Source organism: Canis lupus, chromosome X (assembly GCF_011100685.1).
Source record: "Canis lupus familiaris isolate Mischka breed German Shepherd chromosome X, alternate assembly UU_Cfam_GSD_1.0, whole genome shotgun sequence".
Taxonomy (NCBI): Eukaryota; Metazoa; Chordata; class Mammalia; order Carnivora; family Canidae; genus Canis; species Canis lupus.
Window position 1 is genome coordinate 84,545,374 of NC_049260.1, and position 23,983 is coordinate 84,569,356.

Here is a 23,983-nt window from a genome sequence, read left to right on the forward strand (position 1 = left end):
AGCTACTGTGTCCCACAGTTCATCCTCTTACCAAACTCCACTCTTCTCTGCTATGGTTTAAGGTTTAAACCTGTTTACTCTTGTTTGATCTTCAACAGAAAGAATAGCCAGTTTGCATTCCAGGTCAATATGGCAGGCTGAACACAGGAGAGAATGCCCTGCTCTTTTCTCACCAAAGAGTGAGGGATAAAATGTAAAACTTACAGTTATATAAAAAAATAAGTAATTAAAAGGGTGAGTAAATTAAAAAAATGAATGAATAAAACTGCAAAATCATGCTCAGAAACAAAAGAAGATTCCTTGTGGAATAAAACACAGAAGGAAAAGCAGAGCAAAGAATGGAGGGCCAAAATCATATGGTCCACTGGCGCCTGGGACTGGATACAGACAGTTGGGCCAGAAGGCCAGGCAAGAACTATGGCCTCCAAGTGGCTTCTCATGTAAAGATGGGGATGAAGGACACACTCCTCACATGTAACCAGGGGCTGACATAGCTCTTCCCACCTGAGTAGCTCCTTCAAATGGACTACTTGCCCAAGGTACGCAGCTGCAACTGAGGTCCCAGTCTAAGATCATCATCAGGGACTAGCACTGTATAAGAAAATAGAGATAGAGGGGCACCTGGGTGGCTCAGTGGTTGAGCGTCTGCCTTCAGCTCAGGTCATGATCCTGGGGTCCTGGGATCGAGTCCTGATCGGGCTCCCCAAAGGGAGCCTGCTTCTCCCTCTGACTATGTCTCTGCCTCACCGTGTCTCTCATTAATAAATAAATAAAATATTAAAAAAAAGAAAAGAAAAGAAAATAGAGGTAGAAATAGACCATCCAGGTATGAAGGAGCCCAAGCTAAGACACTAATATATGACCTGATTCAGAGCTAAGTGAACTACATGGCCTAGAATAACCTTCCCAAAAGAAAGGAAGGACATATGCAAGAGAAACCATCCCTCTACACACAGACAATGAGCTTTTGAACAAAGATTTTAGAAAGCAAGGAGAAACTCAGAACTAAGAAAAGAAACCCAGGAAAGTCAAGAAACCCAGTTAGAGTGAGAATTTACACCTGAAAAAACACATTGAAACAATCTAAAATGGACTCTAATTAGATAGTTAAATACCTTTAAGAAATAAAGAAAATAAGATCCCAAGAAATACTAACATGGGTCTATTAGATAGCAATATGTAGATATTTTAAAATGTAATCCAAAAACGTGGGGGGGGGAATACAGTTATTGAAAATAAAAGAACAAACAGAACCAGACTGCCTAAAAAGTAGGCATGAAAAGGCTTGAGAAAGAATTCATGAATTGGAGGACAGAACTGAAGAATTATTTCATTATGGGGAGTGTACCAGGATGAAAAAAAAAATAAAGGACACATTAAGAGACACAGAGGATAGGGACATCTTGGTGGTATAGTTAGGTTTCCAATGCTTGGTTTCAGCTCAGGTCATGATCTCAGGGTCATAAGATTGAGCCCCATGCTCAGCTCAGAGTCTGCTTAAGTTTCCCTCTTCCTCTGCCCCTCCCTGCAATGGTCTCTCTCTTTCTAAAATAAATACATTTTTTAAAAAGAGAGAGAGACACACAGAGTATAAGTTAAATGAGCTGCAAAAATATATGCCAAAGGCAACTTTGAAAATGAGAAAAAAAAAAGGTAAGATGTAATTTTCAGAAAACCAGTGAGTAAAAATTGAAAAGAAATTTGTGTCCTTTAGCTGAAAAAATTATGTACTTAACAGGCATAAAAATAAATGACATGTCTGTACACCTCATCGTGTACACCAAAGAAAAAGAGGAAAACGTAAAAGCTAGAAGAAGGAGAAAATGAGTTACCTACAAAAGAACTACAATCAAACAGCAGACTTCTTATCCACAAATGGAGGAAGTCAACAGACCATTTGTTAGTATCTTCAAAATGCTAAGGGAAAACAAGCATGCACCTATAATTTTATACCCAGCCAAATTATCACTCAAGGATGAGGGCAAAATAAAGACATTTTTGCATATTAAGGATTAAGGAACCTTGGTACCACTGCTCAAAGAAAGAACTGGTAAAGGTTATAGAGTTAACAAGAAGGAAAGTGAATTCACAAGGACATGACCTGCAAGGACAAGAAGGAAAAGAAAATGAACACCTCCTTTCTATAGTTCACAAAATTGGCTTTATTTAAGTCTTAAAGGCAACTCTCTTTTTTCTGCTATTTATGACCTCAATTCCTTTAACGCTTTCTTCTTCACTCAGAAAACCTGCTGGCTTATACTTTTCCTTTTTCTTAAAATTTGCTTCCTATTCTGTAGCTTGGGTAGGTGATAGCCATAATGCACTGTACGCTCTTCTACCCTGTGATTCGCATCTGGGTCACTTCCTTCCCAGGAAATAACAATATCTTCATAGTTTAGATAAATTTCTATGGCATTAGAGCACTTTTGGCGACTTCTGGGGTAAAAAGGTAGAAAAAAATCTCCAGATTGGCCTTTTTAATCAGAAATTTCGCTCCCATCTACCAAATCCTTCCTTCATAATCCCGTTTATTTTTTTTTAAGATTTTATTTATTTATTCATGAAAGAGGCAGAGACAAAGGCAGAGGGAGAAGCAGGCTCCTCACAGGAGGCCCAATGTGGGACTCAATCCCCAGCCTGGGATCATGCCCTGAGCCAAAGGCAGATGCTCAACCGCTGAGCCACCCGGGCATCCCCATAATCCAGTTTAATTAGAAGAAACAAAGAAACACATATAAAAATAGTAAGCCTTATTTGGGGATTTATTCCAAAAGCCAACTTTCAGGTAGATCTTATGCCAAATCAGTCTCTTACATCTTAAAGCATATACTATCATCACCAATATTCAGAATGATAAATGTGACATGGCATGATCTTTTGCCAGCTGGGAAAAAGAACCCCCTGTGTTCAGCAGAGTGTATTTATTGATGCAGAAAAGTATAGTTCACAAAGGTAGTGACCAAAATGGTTTGGGGGCTTCTTCTCCATTAAACACCTCCATTCCCTGGGATGCCAGGGTGGCTCAAGTGGTTGAGCATCTGCCTTTGGCTCAGCTCATGATTCTGGGGTCCTGGGATCAAGTCCTGCATCCGGCTCCCCACAGGAAGCCTGCTTCTCCTTCTGCCTATATCTCTGCCTCTCTCTGTGTGTCTCTCATGAATAAATAAAATACCTAAAAAATAAAAAAATAAACACCTCCATTTCTGTAACTGAAATGTTAGCCAAATTTTCACTGAATTTTATTCCTGGCCCCATTCCTATCATTGCTACCTGGACACTTTCCGTTTCTCTAAGTTTTGGAGGTTCCTTACTACTTAAAAAAGCACCACCAATGCCCCAGACTAGTGGTTCTTCATGTTTTTAGGGTCATGTACACCCCCTTAACAAATACCGATAAAGCTATGGAATTTCTCTAAAGGAATTTACATGTATACATAGTTACACCAAAAACAAAACCATTTTAAAGGGTTCACTGACCCCATAAAACCCACCCACAGACTTCAGCTGAAGAATCTTCATCCTAGAGGGAAACAAGATCAACTTATAGGAGTATAAGGCTTCTACTACCCAGATCCTGAGGCTGTCACTTAGCTTTTCCTAGGACCACAGTCCAGCCCTCAGACATCATCTTAATCATTCCACGCTTGCATGCCTCTGGTGTGGGAGCCAGGCCCCAGTCAGACGTGAACAAAGTGTCATTGAGGGAGCCCCTGCCTCAGACACACACCCTAGCCGCAAACCATCAAAGTAGATGTCCTAACAGCCTTGTGAGAAAGTCTCTGCCCACCTTCCCCTGGGATTTGCTCTTAACAATGTGTACATAATAACTGCGAAGTCTGGAGGAGGTGACTATTCAGCGGGCAAGCAGCTTTATACTGTCATAAACCTTACTGGTTCAGCTCCTTTGATTTATGCAATCCCAGTACTAATTGCTTAAGACACGTGCCGCCATGCTACAACTCCCCTGGTGCCCGCTGCCTACGGCAGGAAGAGGCTGTTTATGGCACAGACTTTCTGGGCCACAATTCCCTTCCCCCAACTGACATCCACCTTCAAATGATTAAAAGCCCAATGAAAATCTGTTACTGGGTGACCAATAACTTATTAGAGCCTAAAATATGCCCCACTTGGGCTATAAACAGTATTTAGGGGCCAGCGCAGGCTGCCTAAAAGTGTCCTATTGTAATTTCTGTCTGGAAGTTTCCCTTCTGGGGAATTAGGCAGATGGAGTGGGTTGGGTGGAAGTGGGAGGAAGGAGAACCACAGCTGGGAAAGAAAGAGGAAATCCAGTTTACCTGGGCAGCGTGGGCAGCACAGATGAGGAATATGCACGGGGGACAGGCAATGAAGGCTTGGACATCTGACTCGGCTACAGAGTACATTCCCATTCTGGAAGAGAAGGGGCAAACCATGAAAAAAACGTTAAGGTCTTTCACAGGTCACCTGTGCTCATGCCCGTTTGGGAAATAGTCATGCAGGGACTCACCCAGACAATGAATGATGCACTCCCAAGAAGCTGAATGAAATCAGCATTTTCTTCCCTTTTCGCATCACTAGTCCCTCTGCTGGGTTGGTTGATAGTTTACTGGCATATTTTTCTAAAGCTGGGGTCACTCTTGCTCCAGTTATCAAAGCCTCTCACCAATTGTGGCAGGCACCTCCTGGCCTGCTTATGTAGTGTTTTCACCATTTCCTCGTCCAGCTGCACATTGACAGGAGCCTAGTCTAATTACACAATCACCTGCCTGATGCCATGGGAAGGAAGGGACAATGAGTGGTGGGTCCTCTGAGCTGCTAGCCAACCCTGGGCAAGGAGACATCACTGGCACATGAGTCCTGGATTCCATATAACTCTGCCTTGGTCCAGCAGGCTGGGTTGCCTTCTCTCCTCATTTTCCATTTCAGTCATAAGCTTTCTGAGAACAGGTTAGGGTTTGGAATTGGGTTGATTACCTAGTATGCCTGGGCGGGGTGACTGACTGGGTCCCTGCCTGATTTACAATTACAAGATCCCCAGCTCTGACAGCTCTCAACTATTGCTAGATCAAAGGAAGCCTTTGGAAATAAATTTATAATTAGCATTTCCATCCATAATTCATTCCAAACAAGGGTGACTTGCATCTATCATGTGCTTGTGGGGGAAGAGGGTGACAAAGAGGATAGGGAAAGAGAAGATGCCTAGCACTTGAGCTGTCGGCCCTGGGATCATATTAACATTTTCACAGCCCTGCAGACAGCAAAGCTCAGCCCCCAAGGGTTAGCTGTCCATTTCCAACATGTTGGGTCAAGAATCTGACACAATCATGTCATACCAGGCAGCTAATCAGTCTCCAGATGCTCTATTTACTACCTACCCTAGCCATTTAAAGAGGCAGGCTTCTTTTATACAAATCTGAATTCCCATACCCTAAACCTCCTTCTTTTCTCATGGACTTCCTAGAACACGTTTTTTGGATTGTTGCATTTGGAAACACCACAGAGCCTCCTTATGTGCCACTCTCATCAGAGCCAAGTAGTATCATCTTCAAGTGAAATCAACAAAGCACATCAGAAACCACTCCTGGCTGGGGCCTACTCCAATGCCTCCTTAAGGCTTTAAACTGAATTCTGCTCTAGAGTTAACAGATTAATAAAAATAATAGCCATAATGATAGTGAGGATGATGACACTGACAGCAGTTAACATCTTTTAAATGTTGACTCTGACCAAGCCCATTTTCAAGTAGCTGAATTGTATTAGTGAATTTAATCCTTCCCACAGTCATATGAAATACACAGTATCATTATCCCGTTTTGAAGAAAAAGAAGCTGAAGGGAGCTTAGAGAGTTTAGGTAACTTGTCCGAGGTAACAGGGCTCACAGGTGGCAGAGCCAGGGTTGGAAACATGGTCTGTCTTTACTCCAGAGCCCAATTTTCTGTGTAAATGGCAAAAGAAATCTGGCTTGCAAGTGACTGCTTCTGTTCTACCTGGGCACTAAGGAGGAGTTATAGTTTGGAATTCCAAAAGGTCTCAAGTGAGAGGCCAGTACTAAAAACTCTTTCCATATGCTCAGAGTTCTCCATTCTCAAGGCCTTACCTACTTGGTTTCCCCCAGGGGTCATTTTGATCCCCAAGCCACTTTGGCCCTGTCTCAGAACATTCTAGGTTGTCACAACCAGGATCAGTGCTATTGGCATCTAGTGGGTAGAGGCCAAGTGTGCTGCTAAACTTCCTACAATGTACAGGACAACCTCCCATCCCCACTACCAAAAAGGAATGATCTGTCCCTGAATGTCACTAGTCCAGAGGTTGAGAAACCCTGGCCTAGGGTAAGATGGTAGGGGGCTTCTTGAGAAAGATGGACCGTAGCTATGGTCCTGAGTCAAGGCCATGGAAAGAAGACGAGACTTCCTGCATTGCCTATTGCAAAGATGGCATTTAAGGTGTCCAAACGCCCCTCTGAATGACTGGCCAGGGGCCAAGGCCAAGCCAAGAGAACTCTAGTCATCAGCAGGTACAGGCCAAGGTTTCACAGCCTCGATCTTAATTACCCCTACTGGCTGAGACAACATAGAATACACTCTCTCCCAATGAACCAGTGTATGATCTGTCTTAATCTCTTCTCCAAAGGCCAGCCTTGAAAATGATCCTCAAAACGATTTTGTCTTATGATCCAGGCACTACAATGGTCTGTCTTTGTTTCCCCATTCCCACTATCAAACTATTCTACATTCTCCCACCACGTGCCACATCATCTGCCTAAGAGACCATAAATATATGTCCCTAGAAAATACTCAGAGATCCCCCCCACACACACACACACACAAATCCAACCAAAAGGCACCAAGGGGAAAATTAGTCAGGAGACGTATATTTCTCCTTATAAACTGCTTCCTAACTCCTCTTAGGCTTTAACCATGCCTGCTTCCCAGCCAACCTGGGCATTGGAAGTACCCAATGCATGATGAGGAGCAAAATTGGGTATGGCACTGTACCTCTGAGCAGATGCAGTTCACACAGTAAACCAACCCATAAGGTTCCAGGTAAGGATGCCATCTCTCACCCACTCTGTACTTCTTGTCTTGAAACACACAATATGTCTCTGAATCTGCAAGGAAGGAGATGGAAAATATGACTGTTAGACACCATGGACAAAGTCGTTAAACCCAAAGGCAATCACACATTCTACCTGGTTTAGTGTATATCAGGAGCAGAGGCATAGGGAATGTTGACAGAAGCTCTCCTATGGGCTCAGGCTTTTAAGTGCTGTGCTTATTTGATCCTACCATGATCCAGTAAGGTTGGAAGCACTGTTAGAATCATTTCATAGATGAGGGAAATCAAGAGTCATATAACCAGTAAGTAACTGACAGGAGATTCAGACCCAGCTTTGCCCGAGTGAAGCACAGATCTTGGTTACTGCTCTGTTACAACAGTAGGATAAGGGAGCCTGTCATGTGTCCTTCCTGAAAGAAGTTGTACTCCTTTGCTTTTGAAATGCAAGCGAACATCCGAAATGCTGATCAATCCTTCTCAGAGTTGCCCAGAGGTGTGTAGGAGTAATGAACTAAACACAATATGTTAAGTTCCTGTAAATGGCTTTGCCCATGCATGCTAATATCATTAAATCATTAAACAATATTTGGACACTTACTGATTATCTGGCACTCTGCTGACTGCTGAGGATAAAATGGTGAGCAAATATACCCATAGTCCTTGCTTTCCTCCAACTTACAGACTTTTTCTTATATAAGCAACTCCCAATTTACTCAAAAGCAATGCCTCCTTCTTCTTTGATGAACAGAGATTTTCATAGCCACAGCTTATCTTGTGCTACAGTTACTTGAGCACATACTATGTTACTTGCATTACTTTTCATGTCTTATTTCTCCATTAAAGTAAAAGTTCCTTAAAAGCAGGCAGCATTTATTCTTCACTCTCTGCTAGCAGGCCTAGCATACTGTGGCTGATAAATGTAATCAATTAGCAAATGACTGGTAAATGAATTTCCAAACCACATGATTCACCTTTGCATCCCATCCTCATCTACCTCCTGCATCCCATCATACAAGGTCAAAGCAAACCAAGACTGTTCTTGTAACAAACACATTAGTTTCCCCCATTCTCCAGTACACCATTTCTCTGATGATCCAAATCTTAAAATAAAGGAAAGGCAGATAAGCAAGAAACTGGGAGAAGATATTTCCAACAAATAAAATGTTAGTATCGGGAACATTTTCTGATCATTTAAATTAATAAGTTAAAGACCAACCAATCCAGTAAAAAGATGATCTATTTATCCAGGACATGAGTAAAAATTTGGGGTAAGAAAAAAGGAAAATAGGCAATAAACATAAAAGATGTTCAACCTCACTAGTAAGGAGAGATGCAAACAACACTGAGATCCTTGTCTCAGGTCAATCACTGCTTCAAAGACGCTCAATGTTTTTTTTTTTTTTTCCAGCTACTCACAAGATAAATTCCAATTTACTTTTCAAATCTTGATTTTCAACTTCTTCAGAATGATGAGCTGTTAGAAAATCTGGGTTTGCATTTTAGCTAGCTCTAGCTGTGTGTCATTGAGCAAATCATTGAAACTGTCAATCACAAAAAAAAGTTAAAAATAGGGGTGCATGGGTGTCTTGGTCAGTTAAGCATCCTACTCCTGATTTTGGCTCAGGTCATTATCTCAGGGTCATGAGATTGAGCCACGTGCCAGGGTCTGCACTCAGTGCAGAGTCTGCTTGATATTCTCTCTCTTTCTTCCTCTGCCACTCCCCCCTCTCCTCTCCTCTCCCTTCTCAGAAACAATAAAATTTAAAAATATAAAATAAAAAAATAAACTGTCAATCTCAGTTTTCAACATCTGTGGAATATAGATTATCTGTTTCTCAAGCAGAGATTGCAGGATTAAATGAAACTCTCTGTAGATTATAAAGTACTACAAAATGCAGAGCATTATTTTATGTTAACTGATTATTTTATTTTTAGAAAAGTGATGCGTACTTAATGTAGAAAACTGGAATACATTCACAAAGTTCCAAAAAGAATAAAATAATAACGTCAATGTATATATATGAAAAACATGACACCAATTCCTGCAGGAGACAACCACTTGTAATATACCGGTATCTTACAGCCTGTGGGTCGAAGAAAAAATCAAAAGGGAAATTAGAAAACTGTTTGTACTAAGTGAAAATAAAAACACAGGATATCAAAATCAGTGGGGTTCAGCTAAAGAAGTACTTGAAGGGAAATTTATATCACTAAAATACCTATATTAGAAAAGGAGAAAAGTCTCAAACCAACACCTTAAGAAACTAGAAAAACTAGAGCAAAATAATCCAGTGAAATTGAAGACAGAAAATCAACAGAAAAAGAAAGCTGTGAGACCAAACCTGTTTTATAATAAAATTAATAAAATGGATAAGCTTCTTACAAAACAAGCAAAGAAAAAAGATAGAAGATGCAAATTCTCAATATTAGGGACAACAGAGGGCATTTTTTAAAAAGCATAAAAAAGGAGTATTACAAATAACTTTATGTTACTTAGTTTAGCAACTTAGATGAAACGGATGAATTCATTGAATGACACAAATTACCAAAGCTAAATCTAGAAAAACTATATAACAGGAATGTTCCATTTATTTATTTATTTATTTATTTATTTATTTATTTATTTATTTCTAAGAGAGAGCCAGCACATGAGCAGGGGCAGGGGCAGAGGGAGAAGGAGGGAAAGAATCTCAGACCCGCTGAGTGTAGAGCCTGAAACACGGGGTGGATCTCAGACCCTGAGATCACGATCTGAGCTGAAATCAAGAGTTAGAGGCTTACTGCTGTTCAACATAGTACTGGAAGTCCTAGCCTCAGCAATCAGACAACAAAAAGACATTAAAGGCATTCAAATTGGCAAAGAAGAAGTCAAACTCTCCCTCTTCGCCGATGACATGATACTCTACATAGAAAACCCAAAAGTCTCCACCCCAAGATTGCTAGAACTCATACAGCAATTTGGTAGCGTGGCAGGATACAAAATCAATGCCCAGAAATCAGTGGCATTTCTATACACTAACAAGGAGACTGAAGAAAGAGAAATTAAGGAGTCAATCCCATTTACAATCGCACCCAAAAGCATAAGATACCTAGGAATAAACCTAACCAAAGATGTAAAGGATCTATACCCTCAAAACTATAGAACACTTCTGAAAGAAATTGAGGAAGACACAAAGAGATGGAAAAATATTCCATGCTCATGGATTGGCAGAATTAATATTGTGAAAATGTCAATGTTACCCAGGGCAATATACACGTTTAATGCAATCCCTATCAAAATACCATGGACTTTCTTCAGAGAGTTAGAACAAATTATTTTAAGATTTGTGTGGAATCAGAAAAGACCCCGAATAGCCAGGGGAATTTTAAAAAAGAAAACCATATCTGGGGGCATCACAATGCCAGATTTCAGGTTGTACTACAAAGCTGTGGTCATCAAGACAGTGTGGTACTGGCACAAAAACAGACGCATAGATCAGTGGAACAGAATAGAGAATCCAGAAGTGGACCCTGAACTTTATGGTCAACTAATATTCGATAAAGGAGGAAAGACTATCCATTGGAAGAAAGACAGTCTCTTCAATAAATGGTGCTGGGAAATTGGACATCCACATGCAGAAGAATGAAACTAGACCACTCTCTTTCACCATACACAAAGATAAACTCAAAATGGATGAAAGATCTAAATGTGAGACAAGATTCCATCAAAATCCTAGAGAAGAACACAGGCAACACCCTTTTTGAACTCGGCCATAGTAACTTCTTGCAAGATACATCCACGAAGCAAAAGAAACAAAAGCAAAAATGAACTATTGGGACTTCATCAAGATAAGAAGCTTTTGCACAGCAAAGGATACAGTCAACAAAACTCAAAGACAACCTACAGAATGGGAGAAGATATTTACAAATGACATAACAGATAAAGGGCTAGTTTCCAAGATCTATAAAGAACTTATTAAACTCAACACCAAAGAAACAAACAATCCAATCATGAAATGGGCAAAAGATATGAAGAGAAATCTCACAGAGGAAGACATAGACATGGCCAACATGCATATGATAAAATGCTCTGCATCACTTGCCATCAGGGAAATACAAATCAAAACCACAATGAGATACCACCTCACACCAGTGAGAATGGGGAAAATTAACAAGGCAGGAAACAACAAATGTTGGAGAGGATGCGGAGAAAAGGGAACCCTCTTACACTGTTGGTGGGAATGTGAACTGGTGCAGCCACTCTGGAAAACTGTGTGGAGGTTCCTCAAAGAGTTAAAAATAGACCTGCCCTACGACTCAGCAATTGCACTGTTGGGGATTTACCCCAAAGATACAAATGCAATGAAACGCCGGGACCCCTGCACCCCGATGTTTATAGCAGCAATGGCCACGATAGCCAAACTGTGGAAGGAGCCTCGGTGTCCAACGAAAGATGAATGGATAAAGAAGATGTGGTTTATGTATACAATGGAATATTACTCAGCTATTAGAAATGACAAATACCCACCATTTGCTTCAACGTGGATGGAACTGGAGGGTATTATGCTGAGTGAAGTAAGTCAGTCGGTGAAGGACAAACATTATATGTTCTCATTCATTTGGGGAATATAAATAATAGTGAAAGGGAATATAAGGGAAGGGAGAAGAAATGTGTGGGAAATATCAGAAAGGGAGACAGAACGTAAAGACTGCTAACTCTGGGAAACGAACTAGGGGTGGTGGAAGGGGAGAAGGGCGGGGGGTGGGAGTGAATGGGTGACGGGCACTGGGGGTTATTCTGTATGTTAGTAAATTGAACACCAATAAAAAATAAATTAAAAAAAAAGAGTTAGAGGCTTAACTGACTAAGCCACCCAGGAGTGCCTCTTATATCTTTTAAAGAACATGAGTTAAAAAAAAAAAAAAAAAAAAAAAAAAAAAAGAACATGAGTTAGTAGTGTAAAAAAAAAGAAAAAAAAACTCTGTCACAAAGAAAACTTCAAGGCCAGATAGCTTCAGTGGTGAATTCTATCATTATATCAAATATTTCAGAAAAAATGAAGAGGAGAGATTGCTTCCTAACTAAATCACTGATGTAAGCATGACACTGACATGAAAAACAAGATTAAAGGTATTACAAGAATGAAAATAGAGGGGCACCTGGGTGGCTCAGTGGTTGAGTATCTACTTTCGACTCAGGTCATGATCCTGGGGCCCTGGGATCAAGTCTCACATCAGGCTCCCTGAAGGCTGCCTGCTTCTGCCTCTGCCTGTGTCTCTGCCTCTCTCTCTCTGTGTCTCTCACGAATAAATAAATAAAATTTTTTTTTAAAAAAAGAAGGAAAATAGAGACCAATATCCCTCCTGAACATAGATACAAACATTTTCAATAAAACTTCAGTAATTTAAACCTAACAATATATAAAAAGGATAATATTTTTGAGCAAGTGGTTTTTATCCTGAAAATTAAAGGATAATTCAACATTCACAAGTCAGGCAACATAATTCATCCATAATTCATCACCAATCTGGAGAAGAAAAATCATGTGATCAACACAATAGATGCTGAAAAAGCATTTAACAAAATTCTACATCAACCTGTGACAGAAACTCTCAGCGAAGTAGAAAAGGACCTTCGTCAACCTAATAAGAGCATCTTCCAAAAAACCTGCAGCTAATAACATATTTAATGGAAAAAGACAATGCTTTTTCCCTAAGATTGAGAGTTATGCAAGGATGCCTGCTCTACCACTTTGGAGAGCATAGCCAGTGAAATCAGATAAGAAAAAGAAGGAAAAGGCATACATATTAGAGAATAAAACACAAAACTGATCTAATATTAGATGGTATGGCTATCTACAAAGAAAAATCCCAAAATAATCGATTTAGAGTTACTATAAATAGTAAGATTTAGAGTTGCTATACATTCCTCTCTAGTGCACATGGAACTTTCTCCAGAACAGACCACATACTGGGTCACAAATCAGGTCTCAACTGATACCAAAAGATTGGGATTGTCCCCTGAATATTTTCAGACCACAAGGCTTTCTTTTTTTTTTTTTCATTTTTTTTTCACAAGGCTTTCAAACTAGAACTCAATCACAAGAAGAAATTTGGAACTCAAACACATGAAGGTTCAAGACGATCCTACTAACAGATCCAACCAGGAAATCAGAGAATTAAAAAGATTCATGGAAACTAATTAAAATGAAGATACAACCGTTCAAAACCTTTGGGATTCAGCAAAGCAATCCTAAGAGGGAAATACATCACAATACAAGCCTTCCTCAAAAAACTGGAAAAAAATACACAAGCTAACCTTGCACCTAAAGGAATTGGAGAAAGAACAGCAAGTAAAACCTACACCAGGCAGAATAAGGGAGATAATAAAGATTCGAGCAGAACTCAATGAAATAGAGACCAGAAGAACTGTAGAACAGATTGACAAAACCAGGAGTTGGTTCTTTGAAAGGATTAATAAGATATAATAAACCACTAGCAGCGTTACTAAAAAGAAAGAGAAAAGACTCAAATTAATAGAATCATAAATGAAAGAGATCACAACCAATACCAAGGAAATACAATTTGAAAAAATGTATTATAAGCAGCTATTTGCCAACAAATTAAGCAATCTAGAAGAAATGGATGCATTTCTGAAAACCACAAATTACCAAAACCGGAACAGGAAGAAATAGAAAACCTGAATAGGCCAATGACCAGGGAGGAAATTGAAGCAGTCATCAAAAACTTCCCGAGACACAAAAGTCCAGGGCCAGATGGCTTTTCAGGAGAATTCTATCAAACGTTTAAAGAAGAAACCATACCTATTCTACTAAAGCTGTTTGGAAAGATAGAAAGAGATGGAATACTTCCAAATTCGTTCTATGAGTCCAGCATCACCTTAACTCCAAAACCAGACAAAGACCCCACCAAAAAGGAGAATGATAGACCAATATCCTTGATGAACATGGATGCAAAAATTGTTAACAAGATACTAGCCAATAGGATCTGACAGTACATTAAGAAGACTATTCACCATGACCAAGTGGGATTTATCCCTGGGATGCAAGGTTAGTTCAACACTCGTAAAACAATCAATGTGATAGATCACATCAACAAGAGAAAAACAAGAACCATATGATCATCTCAATAGATGCAGAGAAAGCATTTGACAAAATACAGCATCCAATCCTGATCAAAACTCTTCAGAGTGTAGGGATAGAGGGAACATTCCTCAGCATCCTAAAAGCTATTTATGAAAAGCCCACAACAAATATCATTCTCAATGGGGAAACACTGAGAGCCTTTCCCCTAAGGTCAGGAACACGACAGGGACGTCCACTCTCACCACTGGTATTCAACATAGTACTAGAAGTCCTAGCCTCAGCAAACAGGCAACAAAAAGAAAGAAAAGGCATTCAAATTGGCAAAGAAGAAGTCAAATTCTCCCTCTTTGCAGATGACATGATACTGTCCATAGAGAACTGAAAGACTCCACTCCAAGATTGCTAGAACTCCCACAGCAATTCGGCAGTGTGGCAGGATAAAAAATCAATGCACAGAAATCAGTGGCATGTCTATACACCAACAATTTGACTGAAGAAAGAGAAATTAAGGAATCATTCCCATTTATAATTGCACCCCAAGGCAGCCCTGGTGGCTTAGCGGTTTAGCACCACCTTCAGCCCAGGACCTGATCCTGGAGACCCGGGATCGAGTCCCATGTCGGGCTCCCTGCGTGGAGTCTGCTTGTGTCTCTGTCTCTCTGTCTCATGAATAAATAGATAAATTTTTTTTAAAAATTGCATCCCAAGCCATACAGCACCTAGTAATAAACCTAACCAAAGAGGTAAAGGATCCATACCCTACAAACTACAGAACACTTCTGAAAGAAATTAAGGAAGACACAAAGAGATGGAAAAATATTCCATGCCCATGGATTGGAAGAATACATATCATGAACATGTCTATACTACCTAGGGCAATTTACACATTCAATGCAATCCCTATCAAAATACCATGGACTTTCTTCAGAGAGTTGGAACAAATAATCTTAAGATTTGTGTGGAATCTAATAGTGAAAGGGAATAAAGGGGAAAGGAGAGAAAATGAGTGGGAAATATCAGTGAGGGTGGCAGAACATGAGAGACATCTAACTCTGGGAAACGAACAAGGGGTGGTGGAAAGGGAGGTGGGCGGGGGGTGGGGGTGACTAGGTGACGGGCACTGAGGGAGGCACTTGATGGGATGAGAACTGAGTGTTATGCTATATGTTGGCAAATAAAACTCCAATAAAAAATATACAAAAAAAGATTTGTGTGGAATCATAAAAGGCCCCGAATAGCCAGGGGAATATTCAATAAGTGGTGCTGGGAATATTGGACAGCTACGTGCAGAAGAATGAAACTGGACCACTCTCTTTCACCATACACAAAGATAAATTCAAAATGGATGAAAGATCTAAATGTGAGACAAGATTACATCAAAATCCCAGAGGAGAACACAGGCAACACCTCTTTTGAACTTGGCCACAGTAACTTCTTACAAGATACATCTATGAAGGCAAGGGAAACAAAAGGAAAAATGAACTACTGGGACTTAATCAAGATAAAAAGCTTCTGCACAGCAAAAGAAACAGTCAACAAAACTAAAAGACAACCTACAGAATGGGAAAGCATATTTGCAAATCGACATATCAGATAAAGGGCTAGTATCCAAGATCTATAAAGAACTTATTAAATTCAATACCCAAGAAACAAACAATCCAATCATGAAACGGGCAAAAGACATGAACAGAAATTTCACCAAAGAAGATCTACACATGGCCAATAAGTACATGAGAAAGTGCTTCACATCACTGGCCATCAGGGAAATACAAATCAAAACCACAATGAGATACCACCTCACACCAGTGAGAATGGGGAAAATTAACAAGACAGGAAACAAGAAATGTTGGAGAGGATGTGGAGAAAGGGGAACCCTCTTGCACTGTTGGTCGGAATGTGAAGTGGTACAGCCACTCTGGAAAACTATGTGGAGGTTTGTCAAGGAGTTAAAAATAGAACTATCCTACGACTCAGCAATTACCCTGCTGGGGATTTACCCCAAGGATACAGATACAGTGAAAAACCGAGACACCTGCACCCCAATGTTTATAGCAGCAATGTCCACAATAGCCAAACTGTGGAAGGAGCCTGGGTGTCCTTCGACAGATGAATGGATAAAGATGTGGTCTATATATACAATGGAATATTACTCAACCATTAGAAAGGACAAAAAGCCATCATTTGTTTCAACATGGATGGAACTGGAGGGTATTATGCTGAGTGAAGTAAGTCAATTGGAGAAGGACGATCGTCATATGGTTTCACTCATACGGGGAATATAAGAAATATTAAAATGGATTATAAGGGCAAGGAGGGAAAATAAGTGGGAAAAGTTGGAAGGGGAGGCGGGCAGGGCAATGGGGTAACTGGGTGATGGGCACTGAGGAGGGCACTTGATGGGATGAGCACTGGGTGTCATATTGTATGTTGGCAAATCAAACTTCAATAAATAATAAATTAAAAAGTTGCTATAAATCATAAGAGAATTTAGCAAGATTACAGAACACAAGGCCAATAGAAAAAAATCCGATCACATTTATATATTCTATAAAGAACAAACAAATAGAAATTTTAAAAATTACCACTTGAAATAGCTCCCTCTAAACATGGAAACACTGAGGTATTTATTAATCCAACAAAATGTGTCCCAGATCTGTACTCAGAAATCTACAAGATGATGATAAAAGAAATCAAAGAAGGCTTAAAAATGGATAGGTATGTCTTGTTTGTGAATCAAGAGTCACAATATTGTGAAGATGTCAATTCCCCCCACAGTGATTTATAGATTCAAGGAAACCTAAGACCAAATATTAGCAGGATATTTTGTAAAAATTGGTACACTAATTCAAAAGTTCATGTCGAAAGGCAAAGAATTAGAATAGCCAAAACAATTCTGACCAAGAAAGATTTGGGAGGACATATATGATGTGATTTCAAGACTTAATGTAAAATCATAGTTTTCAAGGCAAAAGGTTAGACAAATATACCAACAGAACAGAATGATAAGTCAAAATATAGACCCACACTTATGTATTCAATTGATTTTCAACCAGCGTGCAAAGACCATTCAATGGAGAAACAGTCTTCTTGAACAAATGCTGCTGGAACATTTGGACAGTCATGTACAAAACATGAACTAAAATGAATCTGTAACTCAAACCATATACAAAAATTAATTCAAGATGGATCATAGATAGACTTTCATGTAAACTTTCATATTTCAAAACTTTTAGAAGAGGGATGCCTGGGTGGCTCACTGGTTGAGTGTCTGTCTTCGGCTCAGGGTGCTATCCCAAGGTCCGGGATCGAGTCCCACATTGGGCTCCTTTCGGGGACCCTGCTTCTCCTTCTGCCTGTGTCTCGGCCTCTCTCTATATGTATCTCTCATGAATAAATAAAATCTTTAAAGAAATAAAAAATAAAATTTCTAGAAGAAATTATTGAAGGCTATCTTTGTGATATTGGATTAGGCAAAGATTTCTGAGATATGACACCAAAACCACAGTACATAAAAGAAATAGAAAATAGGACCTTGTTAAAATTAAGAACTTCTGTTTTTGAAAGAGTGTTGAGAGGCACCGGGGTGGCTCAGCTGGTTAAGCCTCTGCCTTCCACTCAGGTCATGATCTTAGGGTCCTGGGATGGGGCCCTGAGTGGCTCCCCGCTCAGCAGGGAATCTGCTTCTCTCTCTCTCCCTCTGCCCCTACCCCTGTTTGTGCGCACACACACTCTCTCTCTCAAATAAATAAAATCTTCTTTTTAGAAAACAAGCATAGAGAATAAAAAGTAAATCCATGGTTGAGAGAAATTATTTGCAAATCATATTTCTAATTAAAGGCTTTTATCTAGAATATGTAAAGAAATCTCAAAACTTAAGGATAAGGAAACAATCCAGTTTTTAAAATGAGAATACAATTTGAAGGCATTTTACCATGGAGGATATACAGATATCAAACATATAGTTAATCAGCAGAGAAATGCAACTTGAAGCCACGATGTGATATCATCACCCACCTATCAGAATGGCTAAACTCAAAAAACCTAAACCATGCTAAGTACTGGTGAGGATGTGAAACAACTGGGACTCTCCTCATATTTGCTGGTGGAAATGCAAAACTGTAAAGCCACATGGAAACAAGCTGGCAGTTTCTTATGAAATTAAACATAACACTTACTTATTACACAACTCAACAATGTCACTCCTAGGTAAATAAAAACATATATGCAGTTCATGAAAACCCTGGCACTTTAGTCAGCTAATGAAGGTTTTAAAAACTGGTTAGTGAAATATTGTTGACACAGTGTCACTAAGCTGTATGCAAATTTCCCCCCAAAAAACCCATATATTAACACAAAAACGTATACCTATGTGTTTAGAATGGCTCTTTTCATTATCCACAAAACCTAAAGCAACTAGAATGTCCTTCAACTCATGAATTTATAAACATCCACACAATGGAATATTAGCAATAAAAAGAAATGAAAGTCGGAAGCACACAAACATAGATGAATCTCAAAGGCATTATGCTAAATGAATAAAAGTCCGATTGAAAGTCCACATGTGGTATGATTCCACTTCTTTTGATTCTGGAAAAGGCAAAACTGCAGAGAGAGAAAACAGATCCATAGTTATCTAGGCCCAGGGAGGGGGGAAGAATCTTAACTACAAAGGGGCGCAGAGGAAATGTGGATGATGGAGCCATTTTTGTATCTTGATTATGGTGGTGCCTACCTGGCAGAATGCCTCTGTCAAAAGTCAGAAAACTTCACCCTACAAAAAGGGTGAATTTTGTTGCATGTAAGTCATACCTTAATAAAACAAAAGAAATATAGAGAGGAATGAGAAATCACATATTAATTCCACTACCAGAAGATCACCACTTTTAACATTTTCAGAAGATCACTCCTACTCTTTTTTCTTTTTTTTAGTTAATAGACTTTATTTCTTATACCAGTTTGAAGTCTACAAAAAAAATTGAGCAGAAAGTACAGAGGGTTCCCATATGGCCTCTCTTGACCCCACCCCCAACTCCCTTGTTATTAACATCTTACATTGACAGTGGTACCTTTGTTACAATTAATGAACCGCTAGTGATGCTAGTGATATATTAACTAAAGCACGTGGTTTATGTGAGCATGCACTTTGTTTTGCGTAGTTGTATGTGTTATGACAGATGCATGATGATATATAGCGACCTTTATGGTATCATACAGAATAGCTTCAGTGCCCTAAATATCCCCTGTATTCTGTCTGTTCATCTCCCCCATCCCCCCAACTCCTGAAAGTCAGTGATTTTTTTCTACTGTCTTTATAGTCTCATCTTTTCAAGATGTCATATGGTTGGAATCACCATATGACATATGGATGTGAAGTCTTTTTAACCTTGCTTCTTGCACTTAGAAATATGCATTTACAGTTCCTCCTTGTCTTTGCATTACTTAACAGCTCATACTGTTGTATGGGCGTACAGCTTATTTACCAATTCACCTACTGAAGGGCATCCTGGTTGCTTCCAATTATTGGAAACTATGAATAAAGCTGCTATAAACATATGTGTACACGTTTCATGTGGACATGGTTCCAACTCATTTGGATAATGCCTAGGAGTATGGCTGCTAGATCACATAGTGAAGCAATGCTTTGCTTTGTAGGAAACTTTGAAACTGTCTTCCAAGGTGATTATACCATTTTACATTCCCACCAGCAATGAATGACAGGTCCTGCTGCTCCATATCCTTACAAGTATTTTTGGTGTTCTCTGTATTTCTGGTATCAGCCATTCTGATGGGTGTGCTGACTTAATTTGTAATTTCCTAATGACATATGATGGGGAGCATCTTTCCATATACTTATTTACCACCTGTATATCTTCTTTGGTGAGGTGTCTGTTTAGCTCTTCGTTTATTTATTAATTGGCTTGGTCATTTCCTTTTCTTTTTTGTGTGAGATTTAAGAGTTCTTTGCATATTTTAGACACAAGTCCTCTACCAGATACGTGTGTTGCTAGTATTTTCCCTCTGTCTGTGGCTTGTATTTCCATTTGCTCAACAGTGTCTTTTGCAGAGCAGAACTTATTACTTTTAATGAAGTCTGATTTATCAATTTTTTTCTGTCATGGAGTGTGCTTCCGGTGTTGCATTTAAAAGCTCACTACCAAACCCAAGGTCACCTGGATTTTCTCACATGTTATCTTTTAGAAGTTTTATATTTATGTATTTTATATTTAGACATTTGATCTATTTCAAGTTATTTTGGGGAAAGGTTTAAGGTTGGTGTCTACATTCATTTTTTTGCATGTGGGTATCTAGTTCTTCTGGTACCATTTGTTGAAAAGATTACCCTTTTTCCAATGAAATGTCACTGCTCCTTTTGTCAGAAATCAGTTGACTATATTTGTGTGGGTCTATTTCTGGCTATTACATACAAGTTGGGTAGTGTCAGTCCTCAAACTCATTGTTTTTCAATATTGTGTAGGAAACTCTGGGTCTTTTGCCTTCTCACTGAAACTTTACAATCACTTCATTTATTTCCACAAAGTAAATTGCTGGGATTGTGATTGGTATTATATAGAATCTACATATCAACTTGGGAAGAACTGGCATCTTGACCATATTGGGTCTTCCTATCCATGAATATGGCATATCTTTCCATTTATTTGATTTTTTTTCCTGATAATTTTATAGTTTTCCTTAGAGATCTTGTAAACATTTTACTAGATTTTACCTAAGTATTTTTTTGGTGCTAATGTAAATGGCATTGTGTTTTTAATTACAAATTCCAATAGTTCATTGCTGATATATAGGAAAGCAATTGACTTTTCCTTATTAACCTTGTATCCTTCAACTTTACTATGATTGCTTATTAATTTAAGGAGGGGTTTTTTTGTTTATTTATTTATTTATTTATGATAGTCACAGAGAGAGAAAGGGAGAGAGGCAGAGACATAGGCAGAGGGAGAGGCAGGCTCCATGCACCGGGAGGCTGATGTGGGATTTGATCCCGGGTCTCCAGGATCACGCCCTGGGCCAAAGGCAGGCGCCAAACTGCTGCGCCACCCAGGGATCCCTAAGGAGGGTTTTTTATTGATTCCTTAGGACTTTTTACATAGATGATCATTTCATCTATAAACAAAGGTAGATTTATTTCTTCCTTCTAAACCTTTACACCCTTTGTTTCCATTTCCCATCTTATTGCATTAGCTAGGATTTCAAGTACAATGTTGAATTGGAGTGGTCAAAGGAGACATCATTGCCTTGTTCCTGATCTTAAGAGGAAAGCACCTAATTTTTCTCCATTGAGTGTGGTGTTAGTCATAGATTATTTTCATAGATGTGCTTTATGAAGTTGAAGAAATTTCCCTGTATTCCTGGTTTGCTGGATAGTGCTGGATTTCATCAAATGCCTTTTATTCATCTATTGATATAATCATGTGATTTTTCTTCTTTAGCCTGTTAATGTGATAGGTTACATTAATTGAGTTTTGAATGCTGAAACAGCCTAGTATGCTTAAAAAAAACTCCATAACTTGTGGATTTTTCAAACATTGTTGGATTCAATTTGCTAATATTTTGCTGAGGATTTTTGCATAAGAGATATTGACCTGTAGTTTTCCTTTCTTGTGACATCTCTTCTTGATTTGAGTATTAGGTTAATGTTGGCCTCATAGAATGTGTTAAGTGGTATTCTTCCTGCTTCTATCTTTTAAACCAGACTGAAGAGTGTCAGTATTATTTCTTCCTTAGATATTTGGTCAATTTCATCAGCTCACCATCTGGGCCTGGTACTTTGTTTTGGAAGGTTACAAATTGTTGATTCAATTTATTTAATAGATATAAGCTATTCAGAGTATTTCTTCTTGTGTGAGTTTTGTTGAATTGTATCTTCCAAAGTATTGGTTCGTAGTTCCTAAGTCATCAAATTTGTGGACACAGAGTTGTTCATTATATTCCTTGATTATCCTTTTGATGTCAATGGGTCAACAGTGATGATGGCCTTTCTTTCATTTCTGATATTAGTAATTTCTGTCTTCTCCCTTTTTTCTTAATTAACCTGCTTAGAGATTTATTATATGGATCTCTTCAAAAACCAGTTTTGGTTTCATTGATTTTTCTCTATTGTTTCCTCATTTCATTTTCACTGATTTCTGCTTTAATTTTTTTGACTTATTTTTCTCTGCTTACTTTGGATTTGATTTGCTCCTATTTTTCTAGGTAGGTGAAACTCAAATTGTTTACATTATATCTTTCTTTTTCTAATATATTAATTTTATGCTACAAATTTCCCCTAAGCACTGCTTTTGCTGCATCCTGTAAATTTTGATAAGCACAGAGCCTGACTTGGGGCTTAATTTCATAACCAGGAAATCATGGCCTGAGCAGAATGCAAGAGTTGGAAACTCAACTGACTGAGCCACCCAGGCACCCCAACCCATGTGCTCTTTTAAATTGTATTATTTAATCTCTAAATATTTGGGGATTTTATAGCTATCTTTCTGTTACTGAGTTCTAGTTTAGTTCCAGTGTGGTCTGAGAGGATACTTTGTATAATAATGTCTATTATATCTAATGTAGTAAGGTGTGTTTTATGACCCATGAATGTGGTCTATCTTGATGGATGATTCACATAAGCTTAAGGATAATGTGTATTCTACTATTGTTGGATGAAATATTCTATAGAGGTCAATGATATCTGGTTGATTGATGGTGCTGTTCAGTTTAATTATATCCTTACTGATTTTCTGTCTTCTGGATCTGTTAATTATTAATAAAGAGATGTAAAAATCTCCAACTATAATAGTGGATTTGTGTTTCTCCTTGAAGCTCTGTTTTTTGCCACACATACTTTGATGCCCTGTTAAGTGCATACATGTAATTTTCCTTGCTCTGAAAGTCTACTTTATCTGTAATTAATATAGCTACTCCTACTTACTTTTGATTAGTGTCAGCATGCTATATCTTTCTCCATCTTTCTACTTTTAATCTACACAGACCTTTATATTTAAGGTGGGTTTCTTATAGACAACATTTAGTTGAGTCTTGATTTATTTTTTTTACCAACTACATTAGTCTCTTTTAATTGATATGTATAGACCATTCATATTTTTTTATTTTTTTAAATTTTTATTGATTTATTTGAGAGAAAGAGCATAAGCAGGGGGAGGGGCAGAGGGAGAGGGAGAAGCAGATTCCTCACTGAGAAGGGAGCCCAATATGGGGTTCCATCTCAGGACCCTAAGACCATGATATGATCTAAAGGCAGCTGCCCAACTGACTGAGCCACCCAGGCACCCCCACATTTCTTTTAAAGATGTATTTACCTGAGGAGGGGAGAGGCTGAGGCAGAGGGAGAGAGAGAATCTCAAGCAGACTCCCCACTGAGTATGGAGCCCGACACAAGGCTTGACCTAACAACTTTGAGATCATGACTTGAGCTGAACAAGAGTTGGACACTCAGTTGATTAACTGAGCCACCCAGGCACCCCCTGCTACAGCTTTTCGGATTTCTCACATTTCCTTTTAATTCATTTTTAAGTGTTTCCATCTCCCTGTTTCCATTCCCCATATATTTTTGCATATTATCCATTTTCACTATCAGAGTCCTAAGCATATTACTCAGTTATTACAAATTCCCAGTCTGATCGTTCCAAAGTAAATTCTATAATTGAGGCTGATTCTGATGCTTGACTTCTATCTTCACACTGTGTCTTTTGCCTTCTAACCTGCCTTTGCCTTTTTGTTGAAAGTCAGACATGATGTACCGAATAAAAGAAACTAAGTTAAATAAGCCTTTGGCATGAGGTTTTATGTTAACCTAGCTAGGAATTAGGGTACTTTTACTCTTTGTCATAGATGTGATATCAGA

At 38.8% G+C, this 23,983-nt stretch overlaps 1 protein-coding gene across 6 annotated transcripts in view; it reads right to left on the minus strand.

The window, feature by feature from the left end:
- Positions 1 to 23,983, minus strand: part of CHRDL1 (chordin like 1) — a 120,414-nt gene that overhangs the window by 78,527 nt on the left and 17,904 nt on the right. For all 6 annotated transcript variants that reach the window (XM_038588076.1, XM_038588077.1, XM_038588074.1 and 3 more), the window contains exons 3-4: positions 6,976 to 7,088; positions 4,296 to 4,389 (exon numbers count right to left, since the gene is read on the minus strand). In XM_038588076.1, the coding sequence (XP_038444004.1) occupies positions 4,296 to 4,389; positions 6,976 to 7,088 (207 nt within the window). The remainder of the gene's footprint in view (positions 1 to 4,295; positions 4,390 to 6,975; positions 7,089 to 23,983) is intronic.